This window comes from Vicia villosa, linkage group LG7, assembly GCF_029867415.1.
Source record: "Vicia villosa cultivar HV-30 ecotype Madison, WI linkage group LG7, Vvil1.0, whole genome shotgun sequence".
In the NCBI taxonomy this organism is placed as follows: Eukaryota; Viridiplantae; Streptophyta; class Magnoliopsida; order Fabales; family Fabaceae; genus Vicia; species Vicia villosa.
This window is the reverse complement of record NC_081186.1, coordinates 87,462,402-87,486,070: the sequence shown is the minus strand read 5'-3', so window position 1 is coordinate 87,486,070 and position 23,669 is coordinate 87,462,402. Positions and strand designations below refer to the sequence as shown.

Below are 23,669 nucleotides of genomic sequence, written 5' to 3'. Positions count from 1 at the left end.
TTAAAAACAAATAACGTATCCAAATTTCAAAATACTTATTATCCACATTTTGTATTTTTCTGTTCTTCTTCTCGTATAGTAAGCTTTACAGCCAGTACCAAATAGAATAGTATTAAGTTTCTCAATGGAATTTTAATGTAACTCATCATGCTCCATAGTGAGACTCAGTGCTTCACTACCTGTCATATTTCCATCATCAATAATAGAATTTAGTTTCATTAAAGAAACCACAACAGCTCTCATTCTTGGACGCCCTTTTGGATCTCGATTTGTGCAATCCTTGGCAAGCTGTGCCATCTGCCAGTGGAAAAACAGGTAAAGCTTAGAAACAAAAAAATTGTTTATGACTCATGAATAAATACCTTGTTAATGGAATCAATTGAATAGTTATCTCCTAGCCTTGGATCCACCAACTTTCTTAGACCTTCTATGGAATCTCCTTCTTCATCAATAGCTTCATCAAACTGACATACACATCATCATAAATTAGCTTTGTATAACTAATAAGTTATATGATGAGAAATAAAATTCAATTACCAAAGCCACAAGGCTCTTGTATTCCTCAATAGATTCATTAGTCTTAATCTCAAGACTAGTGAACTCGGTACTATGTTTATCGATCTTGATCACAGCTTCTTTAGCAGAAATTAGTTGATAAAGAACAACTCCAAAAGCATATACATCTATTTTGTGAGAAATACGCCCGTATGCATTTCTGCACAAAAGTGAATGGTAAAATTAAACTCAGTGCACTAACTCCGATTTCAAAACTTCAAATTCTATCACAAAATCACATAAAAAGAAAAGCTGAATAAGTCGTACTCCGGAGGCATGTAACCAAATGTGCCTGCCACATGAATAGTGTTATCTGTTGAACTTGCAACATCAGTAAGTTTGGTTAATCCAAAATCTGCAATCTGTAATAAGAATATTATCTATATGATCTCCCACAAGGAAAATAGTAAGAATTAAAAAGCTTTCCCAAAAGTACTATACCTTCCCAGTGAAGTTTTCATTTAGTAAAATATTATCTGATTTTATGTCGCGATGGATATATACAGGAACTGAATGATCATGAATATACTCAAGGCCTCTAGCCACATCCAGAGCAATTTGTATCCTCGTAGACCACGGCATCGGTTCTCTCTCTGAAAATAGTTTTACTTGATCTTTTTTATAATGAAGTATTTGAGAATATAAATAGTTTCACTCTTAATGTGTTTATATGATCACCTGAATCACGTAGATGTTGGCTTAAGTTTCCATTGTCCATGTATTCATATACAAGAAATAGAAATCCCTCAACACAGTATCCAATCAAGTGTACCTATATGGACATACAGTAGATAGATATAGGTTACAAAGTTACACTTTATAATTTAGTAGATACGAAAATCTTTGATTCCGGGTCAATATGTTCAAACACATACACGCACACATAAATATACCAGGTTCCAGTGATAAACACTTGTTAAGACTTTGAGTTCAGCAAGAAATTCTCTTGTTGCTTGGATCTTCATCTTTTTTATTGCAGTTTTCTGTGTAATTGAAGACAACTTTCATGGATTGTTACAAACAAGAACAAATATTCTCTTTACTATCTGAACTTTTCTTTCAAATGCTCAAGGCAAAATAATTCTATGATTACAAACCTTGCCTCTAAGTTCTGCATAATAGACAGTTCCGAATCCACCTTGACCAATTTTACGATCCAAGCTGAAGTTATCTGTAGCCTTTGCTAGTTCTTCAAATGAAAACTCTGTTGACTTTTCCATCATAACTCCGGTAAGGCTAGTAGCATGCCCAATAGATCCCGAAGTTTCATATCCTGAGACATCACCGGATATAGAAACAACTATCAGCAAGTATATGATTAAGTTGTTTTCATAAGCTATACTAGAAATTTATTGATATAAATAAACAATTCACGATAAATTATTTTCATAAGTTCTTTCAAATAATGCTACAGGTTAAATATGAATACAAAAAGATATACCATTACCATTTCGAGTTGAAAGAGCCAAAGAAGTTTTTTTCTGTATCGCTTTCTTTTCTCCCTTCTTTTGGAAGTATTTGACATAGATACAGATAACAAATAATAGAAGCCCAAATATTCCTGCTATAGATATGCCAACAGTTGCACCCTTAGCAAGGCCTGCTTATATATATAACCAAATTTAAGACCACAAGAAGCATTGACCTTGTTTACATTCTGATATTTTTTGTGAGCAAGCATCAAGCTTAAAAACAATCATCATAATAACAACTCAAAATGCCAAACCTGTTCTGCAAGAAAGAAAAATGGAAATTAGAAAATCACATGAAGCAATATTTACTTCTATAACGCTCACGAAGATTAAGAGATTCAAAGTTACCAACCTGGGATACAAGGAAACATAATCTCCATTTTGACCTGAAAAGTCAAAAGTAACAACATGTGTCAGCGGAAGATCCAACCATCTGTATCAACCGTAGTTGAGCAGAAGATCAAAAGGTAATCAAAGAAAAGTTGAAAAATTCATACCTCTTCCTGGAATGAACGCAATCCCACTCCCTTTGCTGAAATTGACATCAGGATTAAAATTCTGTATCAACCCTTCATCAAGTTCAGTCTCGTTCGCTATTAACAACAGAAGTAACACGTGGATAAGTACATACAAATGATTCTATAGCTTAGCCTCATGTGTGTTACCATGCATCCTCATGCATGTGATTAGAAACTCCTTTTTTTCTGTTATTAGTTAGTTGCACTTGTGTTACTATATAACTATTGATTGTAACTAACTAGTGTAATCAATGAATCAAGCTTCATTCTCTTTCTCTTTCATTCCAGTGTTTCTGCACTTTTATCTTACTCCTTCAATGGAGGTTTTCATCTTCTTAGATGGTATCAGAGCAGGTTAAACCTGTTCTGTTTCCGCTGCATCTGTTTTTGAAGTTCTACTTCAATTGTTGATTCGTGTTGATCGCATTCTTCGTATTGCTCAACATATTATTTTTTTTTTTCTTCGATTCATTGATTCTTGAATCATAGCTGCTTGTTCGTTCTTGTTCTTGATTTGTTGCAATTACAATGGCTGGGAGAAAGAATAACAACAATCAAACACAGGATCAACTTGATCCATATTACATTCATCCATCTGAAAATCCTGCAACCGTTTGTGTTGCACCAGCGCTATCCGGAGAGAATTACCATGCATGGTCGATGAAGATGAGAAGAGCGTTAGCCATGAAGAACAAATTTCAGTTCGTTGACGGAACAATCGAAGTGCCTGATTGCAATGATCTCAACTACGTTGCATGGCAGAGATGTAATAATCTTGTCCACACGTGGATCATCAATTCAATAGAACCATCAATAGCTCAAAGCGTGGTGTTTATTGAAAACGTCGTGGATGTGTGGAACGATCTTAGAGATCGGTTTATGAGAGGAGACAAGATCCGTGTTGCTCAATTATATCAAGAGATTTCGAATCTAAAGCAAGGAAGCAAGAAAATCTCTGATTACTTCACGGAATTAAGAAGTTTATGGGAAGAGCTTGATCAATATAGACCAATGCCGAATTGCACATGTCCCATAACTTGTGCTTGTCTTGCTATGAGGAACAGCAGAAATTTCAGAGCTGAAGATCGTATCATACAGTTCTTGATCGGGTTGAAAGAGGAATTCCATGGAGTTGTTTCCCAAGTTCTGCTTATGGAGCCTTTGCCTCAAATCAATAAGGTGTTTTCAATGGTACTTCAGCAAGAGAGAAAGATTTGTGGAGCTGGAGTTCTTTTACCTGGGAATAACGCTATTGAGGATGGCACTGGTATGGTGAATGCTGTTGATAGCAATAAACAATTTGGAAGAGGTAGAGGAAATAATGGATATAGCAGAGGAGGCTTCAGTGGTAATAGCAATGGAAGAGGTAGAGGAAATTTCAAAGTCTGCACGCATTGTGGCAAAAACGGGCATATCGTGGACAACTGCTACAAAAAGCATGGTTACCCTCCAAACCCTGGAAGAGGTTCTTCAGCTCATATTAATCAAGTTGAAGCTAGTGGTGTGGCAACTGGATCTTCAAATGATGAAGCTAACATGACTTTAACCAAGGATCAATATAATAACCTCATGATGCTGCTCGAGAAACAAGTTTCATCAGCATCTGTAAACATGGCAAAGGGAGGTAAACCTTATATTGCTAGCTTTCATATTGATAGTGGTATTAAATGGATTTTGGACACAGGTGCTACACATCATATATGCAATAATTTAGACTGGTTTCTTAAACATGATAAGATTGATCCTGTTATAGTGAATTTACCAAATGGACAGTCTATAACTACTTCTATATGTGGGGATGTCAAAATATGCAAAGATTTTGTCATCTGTGGTGTGTTATATTTGCCCAAGTTTGAAGTGAATCTGATTTCAGTTTCAAAGTTATGCAAAGAGCAGAATTGTAGTCTTGTTTTTGAGACTAATAGGTGTGTTCTACAGGAAAGGAAGAGTTTGAAGAAGATTGGTTCAGCTAATGAACTCGATGGATTGTATTACTTGAGCCTGAAGCAAGACACACTTCTTTCTACTAGCAACACAGGTTTTATATCAAGCACTTTTGCAAGTGAGAGGCATGAAGAAACTGCACCTGCTGTTCTTTGGCACTTAAGATTAGGGCATTTATCACATGATAGAATGCAATGTATTAGTACCAAATATAGTTACATCCCAGCTAGTATACATAAGGCTTGTGATGTGTGTCAACAAGCTAGGCAAAAACGATTACCATTCCCTATTAGCAATAATAATGCTTGTAATCTTTTTGATTTAATACATATTGATATATGGGGCCCTTTTAGTACTGTTTCTGTACATGGATTTAAATACTTTCTCACTATCTTAGATGATCACAGTCGACATGTTTGGGTTGTTATGCTAAAATCCAAAACAGAAGTTGGTGCTAAGATAGTTGAATTTGTTAACATGGTCGACACTCAATTTGGCAAACGGATCAAAGTTATTCGTAGTGACAATGGGACTGAGTTATTAATGCCAAAGTTCTATGCTTCAAAGGGCATTTTACATCAGAGGAGTTGTGTGTACACACCTCAACAAAATGGTAGGGTTGAAAGGCGCCATCAACACATACTCAATATCAGTCGTGCCCTCATGTTTCAATCGAGTTTGCCAAAGGAGTTTTGGTCTTATGCTGTACTTCATGCAGTGTTTTTGATGAATAGAATTCCTACCAAGTTACTTAACAACAGATCTTCCTTTGAAGTTATGTATGGTGCTTTACCTGACCTAAGTTCCTTGAAGGTGTTTGGTTGCCTTGGTTATGCTTCCACACTTCCCACGAATAGGCACAAGTTTGATTCAAGGGCTAGAAAGTGTTGTTTCTTGGGTTACAAGACAGGTATGAAGGGTTTTATACTGTTGGATATTTCTACTCATGACATTTTTGTATCCAGGAATGTCAAATTCTTTGACATGACGTTTCCTTTTTCTCGAGTACCTAATCCTCATATCCACACAAATATCTATCTTGATCATTCTACACATACAAATTCTGAAAAAGAGTCAGCTTCTATTCCTTCGTGTCCAACCACTGCAGTCCCCAGTGATTCTGATGATGAATGTGTCTCTGACACTGATCCCTCAAATGCTGATTCTGTACCAAATCCAGTGTCCAGCTCTAGTGTCTTGCCTGATACTCTACCCACTTCCACTTCTTGTGCCAATCCTGATTCCATTACCTCTGCACCTATCAGAAAATCCAGTCGAATATCCCAAACACCTTCTCACCTCAAAGATTATGTCTGCGAATCTAATGCTGTGTCTTGTCCTTATCCCATTGAAAACTGTTTGTCTTTTTCAAATATATCCCCTAGTCATAGAGCATACATTTTGTCTCTCTCCTCTGAATGTGAGCCAAGAAATTATTTGGCTGCCTCCAAGGATTCTCGATGGGTCCAGGCCATGCAATCTGAAATAGAGGCTCTCAATAATAATCAAACTTGGGAGTTTGTGACACTTCCTTCTGATGCATCCACTATAGGAAGCAAGTGGGTCTATAAAGTCAAGCGACATGCTGATGGGAGCATTGAGAGGTTTAAAGCTCGTTTGGTTGCTCAAGGGTTTAATCAAACTGAAGGTTTGGATTACCTTGAGACTTTCTCTCCTGTTGCTAAGCTTACTACGGTTCGTGTCCTTTTGGCCTTGGCTGCTATCCATGGCTGGCATTTACATCAATTAGATGTAAATAATGCCTTCTTACATGGTGACCTGAATGAGGCAGTCTATATGCGTGTTCCACAAGGCGTCACTGCTCCTATCCCTGGCCAAGTATGCAAGCTTAACAAATCCCTCTATGGATTAAAGCAAGCCAGCAGGCAATGGTTTGAGAAGCTTACAACCTTTCTTGTCGCACAAGGTTTCAAACATGCTGCTGCAGATCACACTCTTTTCATCAAGACCACTCCTACCTCTTTCACAGCTTTATTGGTCTATGTGGACGACATAATCCTAGCTGGTACTTCCTTAAGTGTGTTTGAGGAACTGAAAAGTGCTTTACATCGTGCTTTTCGTATCAAAGATCTTGGGAAGTTGAAGTTCTTTTTAGGGCTTGAAGTGGCTCGATCCTCTAAGGGTATCACGATTTGCCAACGTAAATATTGTCTTGACCTCCTTCAAGAAGCTGGTCTCACTGGTTGCAAGCCAGCTTCCACTCCCTTGGATGCCTCCATTCGCCTTCATCAAGACAAAGGAAATGTGTTCTCAGACATCACTGCCTATCGACGACTTGTAGGCAAACTTATTTACCTCACCACAACGCGCCCTGACATTGCTTTTGCCACACAGCAATTAAGCCAATTCATGAGTGCCCCTACTGAAACACACTATCGTGCTGCGTTACGTGTGCTACGCTATCTTAAACGGTCTCCTGCACGTGGTATTTTTCTATCTGCTTCCTCTACTCTTCAAATCTTGGGTTTCAGTGATGCTGATTGGGGTGGTTGTATTGAAACCAGACGATCCATCTCAGGATACTGTTTTTTCATTGGTGAATCTTTGGTTTCCTGGAAATCTAAGAAGCAACCAACGGTCAGTTGTTCTTCCACAGAAGCTGAGTATAGGGCCTTGGCATCTGCAACTCGTGAACTACAATGGATGTGCTTCCTTTTGCATGATCTTCAGCAACATCCTTCGAGGCTTCCCGTTTTGTATTGCGACAATCAAAGTGCTATTCAACTTTCCTCTAATCCCGTGTTCCATGAGAGGACAAAGCACCTTGACATTGACTGTCACTTGGTGCGTGAGAAATTGCAATCCGGTGTAATGCGTCTTCTTCCTGTGCGTTCTCATGATCAAGCTGCTGATGTGTTCACCAAAGCCCTTGGTCCACGTCCTTTTTCTACTTGTTTGGGCAAGCTTGGCTTGGTAGATATTTACCAACCTCAAGCTTGTGAGGGGGTATTAACAACAGAAGTAACACGTGGATAAGTACATACAAATGATTCTATAGCTTAGCCTCATGTGTGTTACCATGCATCCTCATGCATGTGATTAGAAACTCCTTTTTTTCTGTTATTAGTTAGTTGCACTTGTGTTACTATATAACTATTGATTGTAACTAACTAGTGTAATCAATGAATCAAGCTTCATTCTCTTTCTCTTTCATTCCAGTGTTTCTGCACTTTTATCTTACTCCTTCAATGGAGGTTTTCATCTTCTTAGATTCGCAATCTTCTCAAGAGTATCCGTAGACCTTAACGGATAAGTAATAAACAATCCATAATCTTTTGAAATCTGGCTGTTCCCACAAGAACAGTTGACAGTAACATTAACCTTAGCCTTAATAGGTATATGATTTGGATCATAGCTGTTGAACTTTCGCAAAACTTCAACTGAAGTCAAACTTGCGTAATAAGAATTTGCAATCAAATCATAAGTGTCTCTTTCATTTGCTGTGTATTCAAACACATGTCCCAAAAATTCACCTCCAATACAGTCACATGGGAATGGATCGTTGACTCTAAAATAGGAAAAGATATTAGCGCGATTGGATACTATGTGTCTATTGTATCTGATTAAAACATCAGAAGAATTGAACTCTGACACAATTTTTGATTGCATAAAGTTTATTATATTTTGGAGTTTAAATGCAGGCTTGACATAGTAGGAAGCTAAAGCTATATCACACCCCTTCACACACTTGGATTCCACTTTGAAAAAAACACACTCCACAAAAAGAAACAATAGTAAGCAAGATTTTAGTTTCATTTGGTCAATAAGAAGCAAAGAAAGAGTTTGCTTTGTGAATGTAAATTGATATGCACACCTTTTAGATGTTATGAATTCATGTTTGACTAGAGAATGTGGAGGGAACTAGGGATGGCAATTTGGCCCATCCCCAGTGGGTACTCACAAAAAACCCCATATCGGGTAGGGTAAATACCCATAAAAATGGGTATGGGCATGGGCACGGGTAATTACCCATTAAAATATGCGGGTATGGGTGCGGGCACGGGTACCTTACTACCCAACCCGCCCCATACCCACACTACATATTTCTATAATGTCATTTATATTATTATATAAAAATGCATGATTCTAAATTTTTTTAAAAATATATCGCTATTAAATCATTACACATTTAAATAAAAGTGTTTATTTGTTTCTTAACTCAACAATAACATACATAATTTTTTTAATATTGTTAAAAAGACTTAAATTATATGATATTTTGTAATTAAACGATTTAATTTTACTATAAATGCGGGTAAACGGGTACGGGTATGGGCATTGAGGTACCCACAGGGTACGAGTACGGGCATGAACATTGATATCCACGCGGGTTTGGGCTCGGGTACGAGGATTTTTTTAAACTGCGGGTATGGGGATGGGTACTATAGTACCCTGCCCAAACCCTGCCCATTGCCATCCCTAGAGGGAACATAGTAATGGTTGGTTGGAGTAAGAGTTGACATGTTATTAATAAATTCATTCATATACTGAAAATGTCAAAGAATGTTCCTCTATCACTATTAAGCATAAGAGTACAAAATATTCTGACGAATAAAACAAAACAAATTAATAAATCAAGGGACAAATTCATGAAAACAAATTACACAAATATATAAACTAAAAGAGAAAACAAGTAACTAGGTAAAGTGATTATTATAGAAGATGGTGAGGCTTTGGAGTAACTGGTAAAATAGGTGACTTGGCTTGGCTCGGACTTGGACTTGGACTTTGATAAAATTGACGAACTGAATATACAGTCTGAACAATAGTAAGAGCAAAAAGGAAAAAAGCAGCAACAAGAGAAACAATAGCCCAAGGATTTCTAAAATAAGTTTGAATAAGATTAGCGCGCCATCTTTTCCATGGTTTCCTGCAATAGTCACTCATACTCATCCTCACCACATCAAGCACTCCATGTCGATCCACTGTTATATCCTTCGACAACGAGTTAAACAATTTTGAAACAACTTTATCACTTCCAAGAGCATTGATTATGATCCCATTCCGATTCAAGAGTGCAACATCCATGGCATTGTCAACAATGGTGTCCATAAAGAATATAAATGATGTTACCTCATTACCTGCTCCAACATGCAGACGCTCGAAGGCAATGAGATTAAGAAGCATGTATTCGGTTGTGTCATCTACAACCAAAATTGGAAGCCTAAGAACACCTCGATCAAAAGAAACGTCTTTGAGACTCCATGTTTTGCTTTTCTTGAAGCGGATTCCTGCCTCGTGAAGCTCTACTGCTGATCGAATAATCTCTTCTCCTGCTTCTAAAGTTAGCCAGTTTCTTTTTGCTGCTTTTGGCATGCGTGTTGGGTGGCTTGGTCCTTGTTGAATTAGGCTTTTTCTGTACACGTCTAATATGTGCATGCATTTTCCTAAGCTTTGGATTAACGGTGTGCTAGGGTTTAATAGTTTCACGATTTTCTCGTTTAATAACTCATGATCATCTTCCTGTAATGATTCATGTTTTCAGCCGAATAGAAATCATGCAAAATAACAAGAAAAAACCAAAAAATGTATATTGAAAATTGATAATTAGTTACCTGCTTCGATGTAGTTTCAAGTTGAATCAATGTATGTAAAACCGTCATAGGAATCTGATTCTCAAGCATAAGCATGTCACGCTTGATATATGGCAAAGCATGAAACTTCCCATGTTCACCAAAGACAGGATCATTCTCAGCATAATCATCAAGAGCACAATCATTAGTTTTCAAAATCTCCAAAATAAAACAACCATCAAGAATCATCATTTGAACAAACTTTGGTGTATCCGATATCCAAATTGGATCAAGTGGCTTGTATGAGTCTCGCAACTCTTGAACCACTTGTTCCATTTCCTGGAATACCAACTCAATTGGCTTTTCACATCTCTTTAGGAAATGAACAAGTGCTCTATGTTTGTGTTCTTCCATAGCCTTTAAATGTTCCTCTCCATAATGATAAGGACCAAATGAGATTGCTTGTGGTTTGTAGGCTTTTTTGTTTAGATTTGTTACTATTGAGGGTATTTTGTAAATTGAATGCTTCCATTGTTCCATCTCATTAGATATTGAAGGACCATTGCTATTTATCTCGTTGTTGATTTGATCAATCCAAGTCATTTCTAATTCCATGTATATGGCTAATGTTATGTAAATTAATCACTCATCATAAATATATATACTAGCTAGGCTAATATGTATACATTTAGAATCTTATCTTATGTTCATTTGAAAGCAAAAATAAAATATTGACATCATAAGCTGTAAGACTATCAATGTCTAATTGGAATCTTCTTTGTATACAAATTAAATAACTTTATGAAAAGAAATATATGTTAATTGTACATTTTCTTATATCATGAATTCCTTACTTGCAAACTTGTTGTTGCAGTAACCCATTTCTTGTGATTTGTATGAAGAAAAGAATATCAAAGCCTGTCACCGGTGATTTGTGATTCTGGTACAGGCATCTAATTTAATAAATTATTGATTCCATGGCATAGCTAAACCAAACTGAACTTGGAAGCATCAAACAACTTTTCAGCTATTGAAAAAAGTTAATAATGCCCGAATATCATGTTAATTAGTAGTTACTAACATTCTGACTGTCAACAATCAATGAAGTACTTGCACCCCAATTTTAGTGTAAAAACACATTACATAATCAATATTTAAGAAAAACACTTATATACAAATTGTACTTCAATGTTATAACTTCTAAAAATAATTACAGGAAGTCATTTTGAGACCTAGGACCTTTAGACTGTTTTGGGAAATAAGCTTTGAACACAAAGTAAAAACTTCCCAACTACTTCAGTTTTAACAAACATCATTCAATCTGGCGCAAAGAACCTTCATCTCACTGACAATAGATTTATGAGAGTTTGATTTTCATAGGAATTATCGTCATCACAATCTTCAAGTGGCGATGAAAGTGTCATAAGATCAACAACTAAAGATCTCATACTTGGGCGTAGTAGTGGATTGTCTCTTGTACATGCTCTCCCAAGTTCAGCCATCTTTAAAACAGAATCAATTGGATAGTTTTCTTTAAGCCTAGGATCCACCAATTTGCGAAGAGCTTCTGAAGGATCAATTTGATTAAGTGCTTTTTCAAACTGCAATAAAAACAAGTCAATGGTAAATTCATAACAGCTATGAAAAAGTATATGAATTGATTGAGTGTTTTCTAAGTAAAAATGATTTAGTCGGACAAATGAGAATCTACCAAGGCTACAAGTCCCTTTGATTCAGCAACTGATTCTTCACCTGTCTTCAGAACAGCATTCTTTGCAGAAATTAGTTCATAAAGAACAACTCCAAAAGCATATACATCTATTTTCGGAGAAATGTCACCATATTGAGCATATCTTCAAAACAATTCAGCTAATAAGTAAACCAAGAGAATTTAACTTTACTGATAAATCATGCAAAAACCGTGTGAATGAAATATAATATAAGGAAAAATAAATCATACTCTGGTGGCATGTATCCAAAAGTTCCAACAAGACGAGTGTGAAGTGTTGAGTTCCCAACTTCAATAAGTTTGGTCAAGCCGAAATCTGCGACCTGAATTTAAAACCATGATAGTTTAATTTATCTCAAAGAAGAAATGAAAATTTGGAAAGAAGATCATTAAGATGGATTATAAGGCAACCTTTCCGCGCAAGTTTTTGTCTATCAATATGTTTGCGGATTTTACATCGCGATGGATATAAACAGGCACAGTGTGTTCATGAATGTATTCAAGGCCTCTTGCAGAATCTAGAGCAATTTGGACTCTACTAGACCATGGCAATGGTTCTTTACCTGGAATTATGTCACCACCATTAGTATCTTTTTGAAAATATTGTTAAATCTCAGATAATATTAGCACTTTTTGCTGATCTTACCTAAACCGTGTAAATATTGACCCAAGTTTCCATTGTCAATGTGTTCATATACAAGGAAAAGTGATCCTTCGACGCAATATCCAATCAACCTCACCTATATGATGTTCATAAAATTTTGTAGGTAAATTCAGAACATGGTTCATAACATATTTTAACCTGTTTATGCAAAAAGCTTAACAAAGATTTTAACATTGAAAAACATTGAATTAAGTAGTTTGAAGGATGTTATACCAGATTCAAATGATGAACATGTGTTAAGACCTTCAACTCACAAAGAAATTCTGTTGACGCTTGTACATTCATTTTCTTAATAGCTGTTTTCTGCATAGAATAAATCGAATAAGAGGATAAGATATCAAACACTAACAAAAATTATAGATTAGTCTCTGCAGTTTCGTACCTCGCCTCTGAGTTCGGCATAATAGACAGCTCCAAATCCCCCTTGACCAATTTTATTATCCAAACTAAAGTTATTTGTAGACTTGGCAAGTTCTTGATATGAAAACTCGGTTGACTTTGCCACCATAATTCCTGTAAGGCCAGCCGCACTACCAGTACCATATCCACTGGATCCTGATGTTTCATATTCTCCACTACCCGAGGCTTCACCAAGACATAAAATTATTTTCATAAGCTATCACCGAAAGCTTATCGAAATAAATAAATAAATAGCTTTTAACCGTATCATAAGTTATTTTCAAACAAATATTATCATTACCATCTTGAGTTGAAAGCGCCTTAGAAATTTGTGGCAGTATAGTTTTCTCTTCTTCCTTTTTTTGGAAGTATTTGACATATATACAGATAACAAATAACAGAAGCACAAATACTCCCGCTATCGATATACCAACAGCTGCACCCTTAGCAAAACCTGTTCTGCAAGAGAGAAAAAAATAAAAGTTAGAAACACGAAGCAAATTTACTTTTTTCTATTAAGCACTCAACATGAGAAGTGAGATAATCAAAGTTACCTACCTAGGATACAAAGGAACATATCGTCCATTTTTATCTGCAAAGTTAAAAATGAATAAATAAATAAATAAAACTTTAAGAAACTCATTACAGTTTATCAGAAAAGACGATAAAAAGAACATACATACCTCGTCCTGGAAAGAACACTATCCCACTTCCTCTACTGAAATTAACATCAGGATTGAAATTCTGTATCAACCCTTCATCAAGTTTAGCCTCGTTCGCAATCTTCTCAAGACTATCCGTAGACCTTAACGGATAAGTAACAAACAATCCATAATCTTTTGAAATCTGGCTATTCCCACAAGAACAACTCACAGTGACATTAACCTTAGCCTTATCAGGTATATGATTCGGATCATAACTATTGAACTTTTTCAAAAGCGCAACACTAGTCAAACTTACATAATAATCATTTGCAATCAAATCATAAGTATCTCCTTCCTTTGTTGTGTACTCAAACACATGTCCTAAGAACTCGCCTCCAATACATTCACATGGGAATGGAATGTTGATTCTAGAATAGGAAAAAATATTACCATGATTGGTTACTAAGACTTTGTTGTAACTATTTAAAACATCAGAAGAGTTTGTAACAATCTTTGATTGCATATAGTTTGTTATTGTTGGGAGGTCAACTAATGGCATGACATAGTAAGAAGCTAAAGCTATATCACACCCTTTCACACACTTTGAATCCACTTTGAAAAAAACACACTCCACAAACATAAAGAACAATAGTAAACCATTTTTTAGTTTCATATTTGGTCAATAAGAAAGAGTGCAAATCAAAGTGGCTCTTGAAGATAAGGAAGAAGCAGAAAAACAAAGAATTCAAATAAGGAAAAAAGCTAGATTTCTTGGATTCTATATCTGGCCTTTCAAGTATACTATGATTATGTATATATAATAGACTGTATATATTTTTATGCTGAATTATGATAAGAACAGACATGCATGTTGGGATACGTTTGACTCTTTCGAGGAGAATGTGGAGTCTAGAATATGAGTTTATTATATGTCACTTATTTGAGTAAAAAATCTCAATGAATGTTGCTCCCCATTATCACTACCAGGCTTAATTGTACTTTGTCTCCTAATTTTATTTCATGTAAGATTTTGATATTTGTATTTTTAATAAAATGTGATGAATATTTTAAGCTAATGTAGCATACATTAGCTAGAATGTCTATTTGAACTTCATATCATCATTTGTATTTGGTTACGAATAGGCATGTCAATGGGCCGGGTTAAGAACGATTTTTACTTCTTTCAAATTTAAACCTGAATCTTCAAAAAATACTCGTTCTCCGCCTCAAACCTAAATGGAGATGAAAAATTAAAACTCAAACTCGTTCCACATGGGTTCGGGTATCTCCGTCTCGCCACCATCTATTTAGTAAAATCAATTTTTTTAGTAGAAATATTTATTTTTTCCAAAATCAAATTACATTATAAAAAAAATAATAAAACAATATCAAAAAACTCCATACATTAATCTCAAATATTTTAAATAATAAACATAAATCAAATTATCAAAACTTTGGTCACTTAATTAATATTCTAAATTATCAAAATTAAGTAAAAATGTACATAATAAAATAAACGGGGCAGGCTCAGGATGTGTACTTGTGTCCCCATTATCTGATCCGTTCCCGTATTTTGTGATTGGGGAAAATTCAATTCCGAACTCAAACTCAGTCAAAGCGGGTATTTCCCGTCAACTTCGGGTCGGGTTCGGTGGATACTCACGGGTACATGTTTTGTTGTCATGCCTAGCTAGGAACTAGAAAAAAAGTGGGAGGTAGCAAAGTCGTGTTTGACTACAGTGAATATATACTTCTGTTGAGGTGGAGAGGAGACTGACCTGCAAGGTTAGCATTCCACACCCAAGTCAATGAGAAAAAATCATAAGTACATTGTGAGTGATAATGAATTTGAATACCTGACATGACACACTTTACCCTTTTATACTAAGAATGGTTGAAACTGCTCACATATGATATGGAGTGTTGTGCGAAGAACCGTCAAATTGGGTTAGACGGTAATTGAGGTGTTGGAGGGCAGAATTTCCTACTACTCGTTATGATGAGAGTTTACCTGCTCCATGCGAACAACATAGAATAGTTTCCTCCGAAGCCTTTCTTCTATTACGTAGAATGAGGGCTTGCACGATATATCTTTAGGTTGGCTGTTTAACAGAGATAAGTGAAGGGTTTTGATGGGACGTCATAAGCATTGAGATCAGGTGCATTAAATGTCTCTATCTTGATTATCTACGTTTCATAGAGATTTTCTGATGTGTGTCCTAATATTTAATGGTAATGATGTCCCATTTCTCCTAGGATACTCGAATTCTTTTGAATAATTTACGATAAAAATCTCGACTGTTAGTGGTGCAGCTCGCACTTATCATTGTGGCAGATCGCACGTTTCACTATTACGGAAATGCATATAATAAGTTCCAAGAATACTAATCTTCTATTTTACCCAACTTGTGGGTTTGAAAAATTATCCTTCCTTTTCTTCTTTTGCGATTTTTCCCATTGTTCTTAACTTCCCTGCACAGTTCTTCATCTTTGACTAGTTCGCCCCCTTTTTTCAAAACACGAGCCCTCAAATTTATTTCTTTTAAGGACACTCCTAGATCTCTATTCCTTTCTACCTTGCTTTCTTTATCAGGGTTTCGGGAGAAGAGGGCTAATGAATCCTGATTTGTCTATTTTTCATTTTGGCAAACCCTACGTGATAGATACACTTCAATATGGATGTCATATTTACATCCATGTCTGTCTTTGAAGATGTTTGTATTTATTCCTTTTTATATGATGGCGGAACCTTTATAATGAAGTTCAACCTAAATTTCGTAAGGCGATATGGGACAACTCGTCGATGTGGGTGGATCAAGCGACATTGAATACAACCTTTGTCTTTGTTATTGAAGGATGTTTAAATGCCGCCTTCATGGCGTGGGACCATCTGGCTATTGGGGAATGATTCTCCCTAAGAAAAATAAGAAGATATGCGGTAAATTCGACGAGTGTATTGTTTTCCTCCATGAAATTCTTAAAGAACGTGTCAATCCTCTTACAATTGAGAAAGATCGGTACTTTGAAGAGATCCAAGGGCGTCTAGCCTGATTTCGGACATAGGGGTCGTTGTAGAACTTTTCAAATATCTCGTAAAACTGGCAGAGTCAAATACGTAGTCATTATCCCCCCATTTTTATTTGGTGTGGTTGCATATGATGTACCTTAAATGAATAAGTAAATTTCATGGTTCTTGTTTGGGACTATGCAATTCAATTCTCGATATTTGTTGTTGTTTTTACCTAATTTTATAGCATTACGTTAAGTCTCGAGTTCGTTTCTCTAGGAGATGTCTTGTCATTTAAGTTCGTGTTCGAAGTTTCATTGGACGTTTTTATGGATCCTGTTGGGCTAATGGTCGATACTCCATCCTTGCCCCCAAGTGAGAACTTGGTTCAAGGTCGACGTAATAGGGACTCGTCTCTACCTCTATAGTGGCTTGCTTCCAATAATGGGAAAACCCTTAATTTACACTTTATGGTTGGTTGTATTTATCTGTGCATTGACATTGTAGGGATGTGATTGCCCATTATTATGTCAATGGAGTTTGTGACAGGACCCTGAGTCATTTGTGATGGGACTTTGATTGCTTTAGTCACACATCAGTGGCATTTTTTACAACATCACTAACTTGATGCTACCTTTTGTGATCACAATGAAAAGAGAGTTTTGTGAGGATTTATTTATTCTTTGTTCAAAAAAATCACACATATTAGTAACATGTTCATTTTACATATACAATAACGTAAATTTAACAAAGCAGTACAACCGCTGCTTATTGGCCTCTAAAAGCCTTGATAGGGTAGGTGATGGTTGACTTCAACTTCATTTGGAGTATTTCTCTGCAGTTGTCTAGTCAAAATTATTTTCTTTAACTGCAATAGGCTTAAATGCCATGTCTTTTAACTGCACAATGAGGGAGGATATATGGATATCTGTAGCCTTTCCTTTATTTTTCTTTTGGTCACGTTACAGAACCTTGTATATCTTTTTTTCTCTAGATAAATTGACGCATATTGTCAACTAATCTTCGTGGACATTGTGATTCTTTTGAGATGGACCAGGGAATCCAATGCGTCTAAAGTTTCTCAAAAGGTCTGTCCAAAATACAACTGTATACACATTTTTAGGGGACTCTTCAGAATTACTAGCCTAACGATGTATTTTCCCTCTCCCAAGTTGACCATCACCTTGATATACCCCCAGAGGCGGGTTAATATGTTATTTAAAGCCTACAAATTGGATCTTTTGTAAGGCAACAACTTTTCCTTCATCAGCCCTAACTTTACAAAGAGCTTTGGGTACATGATGGCGCAAGATATTCCCTCATCAATGAGGATCTTAGAGACGTTAAATTTTGTTATGGTAGTCGCTATTATTAGAGGAAATATCTAATTTGGGATCTCTCATGCCTTTTAACTATCTTAGAATCCAAGAATATGTATTTCTAGTTTCCTTGTCGAAGCCTTCCTTTTCATTACCCCTTAGAGGGGTTCTTTTCCCTTAAATGACCATTAGTAATAGATGCATTGTACTAGCATTTTACGTTCCAGTCTTCCTCTTCCTTACTGTTGTTATCTTTTCCCCTTTTTATCCTAATGACAACTTCACTATCTTTCTTAGGGATGATTTTTCTCTACACGAGGAGATTTTCTTCTTTAGGAAATCTTCTTGGTTCCTACACCCTCTCTTATTGTCCTGGCTTCCATTCTAGTCACCATCCATTGTGTAGTCAGTAAGTTGTACCTTCTTGATCAAATTTTATACCGCATCCTTTTGATGGATGCATTCATTTGTGTAGTGATTGTAAATCTTGTGTAAACGTTAGTATTTTGACTTGTCTGTCCTAGATGATTCTCTTACCAAGTATAAATTCTTGATCGTAGAATATTTGAAGTTAGTGTTAGCTAACTCCTTCAATATTTTTCTCCCTCGAAGTTTTTATGGGAGTGCAGGCATTGAACCTAGATCATGGTCCACGACCCCTATCTTCTTTATGACAGTTGTTATCTCTTTCTAGATCCTGGTCATGTATGGAGTTCCATGTTCTCCAAGATTCATCTCCCTCTTCATTCAGGAGCTCCTTTTCATAATGGATATAGAGTTTATCCATATTCAACAAATCACTCAAATTGCTCCCGCGAGCCCCAACTTTTCTCGAAACATGCAGTCCAATTTCCATCCCTTCTTAAACATCCATCATTTCAACATGTCATTTATGCCCCCTCCACCACTGCTACTACCATTTTTGTGAAGCGGTCAATGTACTCGTGCATGGTTTCCTTTTCATTGAGTGACTCTATAAAGTATAACCACTATCGTGAGTTGTTGCTTTCGAGTAGTAAATAAGGCAGTGAACGCGTCACAAAGATCCTTCCATAAATCTATGCTCCCATCTTTGAGGGTTTTGAATAATGTCATTGCGCCTCCATTCAGGGTTAATGTGAAAACCTTGCACTTCAATCTCATTGGGCATGGTAGTAATGAACCATATTGTCTACATTTTTAACATGTTCGCCTAAATCCCCGGTTCCGGTCTAGCTCTCCAGCTTTGGAGGCTTTTCAAAAGACCTCAAGGTCCTTTTGTCGAGGATGGAAACAGATAACGGGTTCTTCTTTACTCTTGAATTGGGGCGTCTGCATCATATATTTCCCTCTGTTAGGGATGACATGCAGATGAATTATGAGGGAAGTGGACCTCAGGAGGAGTATGATTGTCGCTTTGTACTTGGTATTGGTCGCGAGTTAGCGGCTTCATGACTTTTTTTCATGGCTTAGTAGGGTCAGCGGAAGCTGGCTCTAACACGTCGGGAAGATTTCCACGAGAGGCTGCCTCTCGTATAGTATTGTCTCTTGGTGGAGTGTACTAAAGATTCTCTTCGATCATGATAATCCTGTCATCCAAAAGTTAGGAATTATGTTGGTGCATCTGATTGTCCATGTTATTTAGAAAGTATGTGGCTCTATTTACTTTGAGATTTGCTTGCAACAACTGAAGGCTTAGGAGAAATTTTTATCCATATATAATAGGTAGAGGAGGATGTCGGTGTGATAGTTCTCCTTGGTGAAGTTGTTGTGTAGATCTGAATAACACAAGAGTCTGGAATGTTCCTTGTTCGACTCTTGGCGGAGCAGAGTCTTATTGTGTAGATTTAAAAGGAGATGCCGCCAAAATTGGATCGTCTTCTTTCAAAATAGGGGGAGGAAGAGGTGGAGCTCTAGCAGATAACAGCGGCAAAAGCAAGTTTTCATTGAATGACAGATCAAGTGACCTTGGATGCCACCATGTTTAATTAATCTGATGATAGACCTGTTGGAAAAGGAGGTTGAAACTTCAAGGAAGAAGATTGTTGAAATTTCAAGAAAATGAGATATGGATCTTTGATGAAGAGACAATGGTTTTTCGTGAAATTTCCCGCATATGATGTGGTGTTGAATCGAACAGTAATTAATATGTTAGAGGGTCGAACTTTTTGTTGTTGATTATAACGAGAATCTATATGCTATGCATGCCTTCCCACTTGAGATTTGATAGGTTAATGACCGAAATTTCACTTTTTAAAAGTAATAAAATTCAATGCAAATATAGATATCTTTGGACATTTACAAATTGATATTATTTAACATGGCATAATATAATGAGTTTTGCTATTTATTGTGATGAGGAAAATGGATGAAATAATATAATAAATAATATCTTAGAAAAAAGAATATTAAAATGATAAAACTTATGTGTTATTTTGATATAAAATACTAAAAATTGTCAAATAAAAAAGAATAGAGGAAACAATATTAAAATATAAAAACTCTACACTAATTTCTTATTTATATTTTAAAATAGTTATAGTTTAGAAATGTTATTAAAAAAACACTATCTGATGCTGTTATTCCAATCACTTTGCTTATTTATTTATTCAACAACTTTGATGTCATTTAATTTGGGGGTATTATACGAATAATATTAGTGACATCAAGAAGATTGAAAATGTTGGAAGCACCATTAGTTTAATGCTTTGTATTCGAAATGGAAACCCTGTCCGTAGCTGTGCAACAACTTAGCATTGTCTCAACTCCAACAAACATCATAATTTCCATTTTAAATTCTGTGCTAAGTCTATGTAGTTGTGCCTCATTGACTTCCCTACCATAAAAAAATTATTGAACCTAGTTAATAATATCAGTTGGAAATTTCTTTTTAGTTTATTCATTTTAAAACTTGATATTACACATAATTATTGACAAGTGATAACTTTGTTTTTATATATTCCTATAGTATACTTTTCTTTATAAGCATTCCTATAGTATACTAATTCATAGACACGTTTGATGCTATGTTATTTATTGAAAATAATTTAAACAAGATATGATCCCGCGTAATGGGTGGGTTTTAAATATAAAATTGATGTAATTTATATACTTGAGTTGGGTGGACTTTTATTAAAATTTAATTTTGAAAAGAAATTATATTTTAAAATAGAAATTATATTTTCTTAGACTCTGTTTGGTAAGACATGTTTTCGAGCTTATAGCTTATGTCTTATGTCTTATAAGCTCATATGATAATTTAGACCCGTTTGGTAACGGTCTTTTCATCACGAGCTTATAGCTTATTTTACTAGCTTATAGCTTATTTTTCAGACGCTATTTCAAATAGCGTTTTAGCTTATGTCTTATAGCTTATTACTTTTTCTTACTTTTTTATCCTTATTATTTAATTAAAATTCATTTTTAACCCTTATAATTTATTTTAATTTAAAATAAAATAATTATATATTAAATATCTTTTATGTCATTTTACATTTATAAGTTAATTGAACCGCTAATTTTACCAAACACTTCAATGAGCTTATAAGCTATCAGTCTCAACCATCCGCTATAAGCTATAAGTCATCAGTCATCAGCCATCAGTCATAAGCTATAAGCTATCAGCTAACTTATCGGTCAACCGCTATTTTTACCAAACAGACCCTTATTCTCTTTCTCTATGTAGTTTACATTATTTATGTCTTTGTGTTATTTTCACGCTTTTTTATTATGCCAAAGAGAAAAAGTATACTTTTTTAGAAAAGTAAAATGTAATCTCAGAAGAGTTTAATTACTCTAAATTATTATCTTTCGTTTACCACCTCCCTTAGGTATACATTATCATTATCAAAAAGGAGAAAATGTGAATCTATATTCTTTCATGTATATTTGTCAATTGATTTTGATGATGACAACTAATGAAAATGTTTTCAAAAAGGCAACGCCATAAGTCAAATGACTTTTGGAAGTTGAGAGTTCTTTGTGACAAGAGGAGTTGGTTTCACATGTCACGTGAAGCTCACGATGATGGCACCTGATCAAGAAGATGTCTCAAGTATCATCAGTCAGATAATTCAAGATCCAATTGAAGTGTTAATCAAGTTGATGAGTCAAGCAGATGATCTTGAAGACTGAAAAAGAGAAAATGTGAAAGCTCGCCTGATCCTGCATTTAACGTCTTAGAGTGATCACTTAAATTGTAAAAGATTAAGAGTAAGTCTTAAAGTATTAAGGAAAAATCACATACACACTCAAAGTCTTTCAAAACTTTTATTCTTTTGATAACACACTTGAAAATATTTGTATAAACGTGTTTAATTGATCAATGGCTTGATTAATAAATTAGGAAGAATTTTTATATTAGTTAATCGACTATCAGATTAAGGCTAATAAATTAATTCATTTGTATCACCTTCAAATTGATTAAAGGAGCTCTTAATTGATTAATGACGACATTACTCAAAAACTCAAGTATGATTTTAGTGGAATTCTCAAGAGAAAACTCTTGGAGGGATGAGTAGGCCAAGTTATTAGGTCATGTCTTTAAAATTTGAGTTAGGCATCATATTGGATGTCTTAAGATACAGAGAAAGTGTATGCGTTTTGAAATATGCTTCAATTGTATACCCTAATTTGTGACAATATGAATATATCTTGATGACTTTGCCTCAACCAGCTAGGGAAATTCTTGTACCGGAGTCTATTGAGCGATTCTTGTATAGAGACTTGATCAAATTAGAAACAATCTTGTCTTCTTCAAGGGGTGTAATTTGTGTGTTTCTTGTTGAATGATCGTGAAGAAATCTTTATTCATGTGGGAAAGGGGTGTCATTAGCATGATTTGGGATCGAACGGGAGTGCATTGTTCTTTTTATCCCTTGAGAAAAGGTATAACATAATCACCTTCTCGATATCCCTTGATGGTATGAGTCAAAGAGAAAGTACATTTGACATTACAATTGTAAGTAGGGATAGGTCGAACATTTTCATGCCAAAGTTTCTCGAGGGTGGTAAAGTTTCGAGTGATATTTTGATCTTCTTGCTTTAGAACATAGATTTCTTCTTGAATGTCTGAAATGCGAAAGGCTTAGCGATGTCCATCCAAAGAACAGACTATGCAATTTCAGCTTGAATGAGGTTGATTATCCATGTCATGACCATTGTGTTGCAACGATTCGACACAATGAGTTAATATTTTGAAATTTTTGTGTAAATTTGAGTTCCATCGATGAACCCTAATTTGTTTTTAGATCTAAGTGTGAAGTGCCACTTTGATTGATCTAGACGAGGCATGGTAATTGTAGTTGTTTAGAGGTGATGAAATGATTCAGGATTATCACTAAGATGCGTGAAATAAAGATTAACATATCGGTTTGATAGCTTCGAATGATGTTTTGGACTATAGTAATGGTTGGTTCACGGCGGTTAAATATATTTGTTGGTGGCGGTGGTGGTGTGGGTGTAACATCATTCATGGTGTCGGCTTCGGTGGCCATCGACGGCGATAAAGAGTGAGGAAGAAGAACAGTTCTTGTAAGATGAAAGAAAGAACAAACTAGAGATAATTTTGTCAAGGGAGAAAAAGAAAAACGTGAAATGAGAAATTGCAATAAGTCTCACCACTGAAAGAGCAAAATTGATGAGGATGAAATCCAAAGAACCCTTGGTGAATTGACATATGGTGATAAAAGATTAGAGAATCAGAGTAATCTTGGTGAATGATACCATGCTAAAATATGACTTTGACATACTATAATATTTTTCATCATGAACTATTTAACTATCCATTGTAACTAAGATTAAACATTATATGTTAACACCCTCAAACCATCGCATCTGGTAACCAGTACTGTTAAGAAGACGAATATGAGATCAGCAATTGTAACTTGCACAAGAAGTCATTAAC

The 23,669-nt window shown here is 35.5% G+C and overlaps 3 protein-coding genes across 3 annotated transcripts; all 3 read right to left on the bottom strand.

Moving 5' to 3' along the window:
• Window positions 1-132: 132 nt before the first annotated feature.
• On the bottom strand, window positions 133-8,266 carry LOC131619606 (lysM domain receptor-like kinase 3). The gene is made up of 13 exons (XM_058890684.1): window positions 7,720-8,266; window positions 2,525-2,614; window positions 2,380-2,413; window positions 2,282-2,286; window positions 1,997-2,158; window positions 1,653-1,855; window positions 1,449-1,538; window positions 1,234-1,327; window positions 997-1,148; window positions 823-917; window positions 538-715; window positions 363-464; window positions 133-297 (listed from the first exon to the last, which is right to left on the bottom strand). The coding sequence occupies exons 1-13, from the start codon at window positions 8,264-8,266 to the stop codon at window positions 133-135; spliced, it is 1,917 nt and encodes a 638-aa protein (XP_058746667.1).
• An 828-nt stretch (window positions 8,267-9,094) lies between these two features.
• On the bottom strand, window positions 9,095-10,638 carry LOC131619605 (UPF0481 protein At3g47200-like). Its single transcript, XM_058890683.1, has 2 exons — window positions 10,066-10,638; window positions 9,095-9,973 (listed from the first exon to the last, which is right to left on the bottom strand). Exons 1-2 carry the CDS (start codon window positions 10,636-10,638, stop codon window positions 9,164-9,166), a joined length of 1,383 nt encoding a protein of 460 aa, XP_058746666.1. The 3' UTR covers window positions 9,095-9,163.
• Window positions 10,639-11,059: 421 nt separating this feature from the next.
• LOC131621111 (lysM domain receptor-like kinase 3) lies at window positions 11,060-14,178 on the bottom strand. Its single transcript, XM_058892330.1, has 10 exons — window positions 13,499-14,178; window positions 13,374-13,407; window positions 13,117-13,274; window positions 12,799-13,001; window positions 12,630-12,719; window positions 12,399-12,492; window positions 12,164-12,315; window positions 11,984-12,075; window positions 11,735-11,876; window positions 11,060-11,624 (listed from the first exon to the last, which is right to left on the bottom strand). The coding sequence occupies exons 1-10, from the start codon at window positions 14,130-14,132 to the stop codon at window positions 11,361-11,363; spliced, it is 1,863 nt and encodes a 620-aa protein (XP_058748313.1). The 5' UTR covers window positions 14,133-14,178; the 3' UTR covers window positions 11,060-11,360.
• Window positions 14,179-23,669: the final 9,491 nt, after the last annotated feature.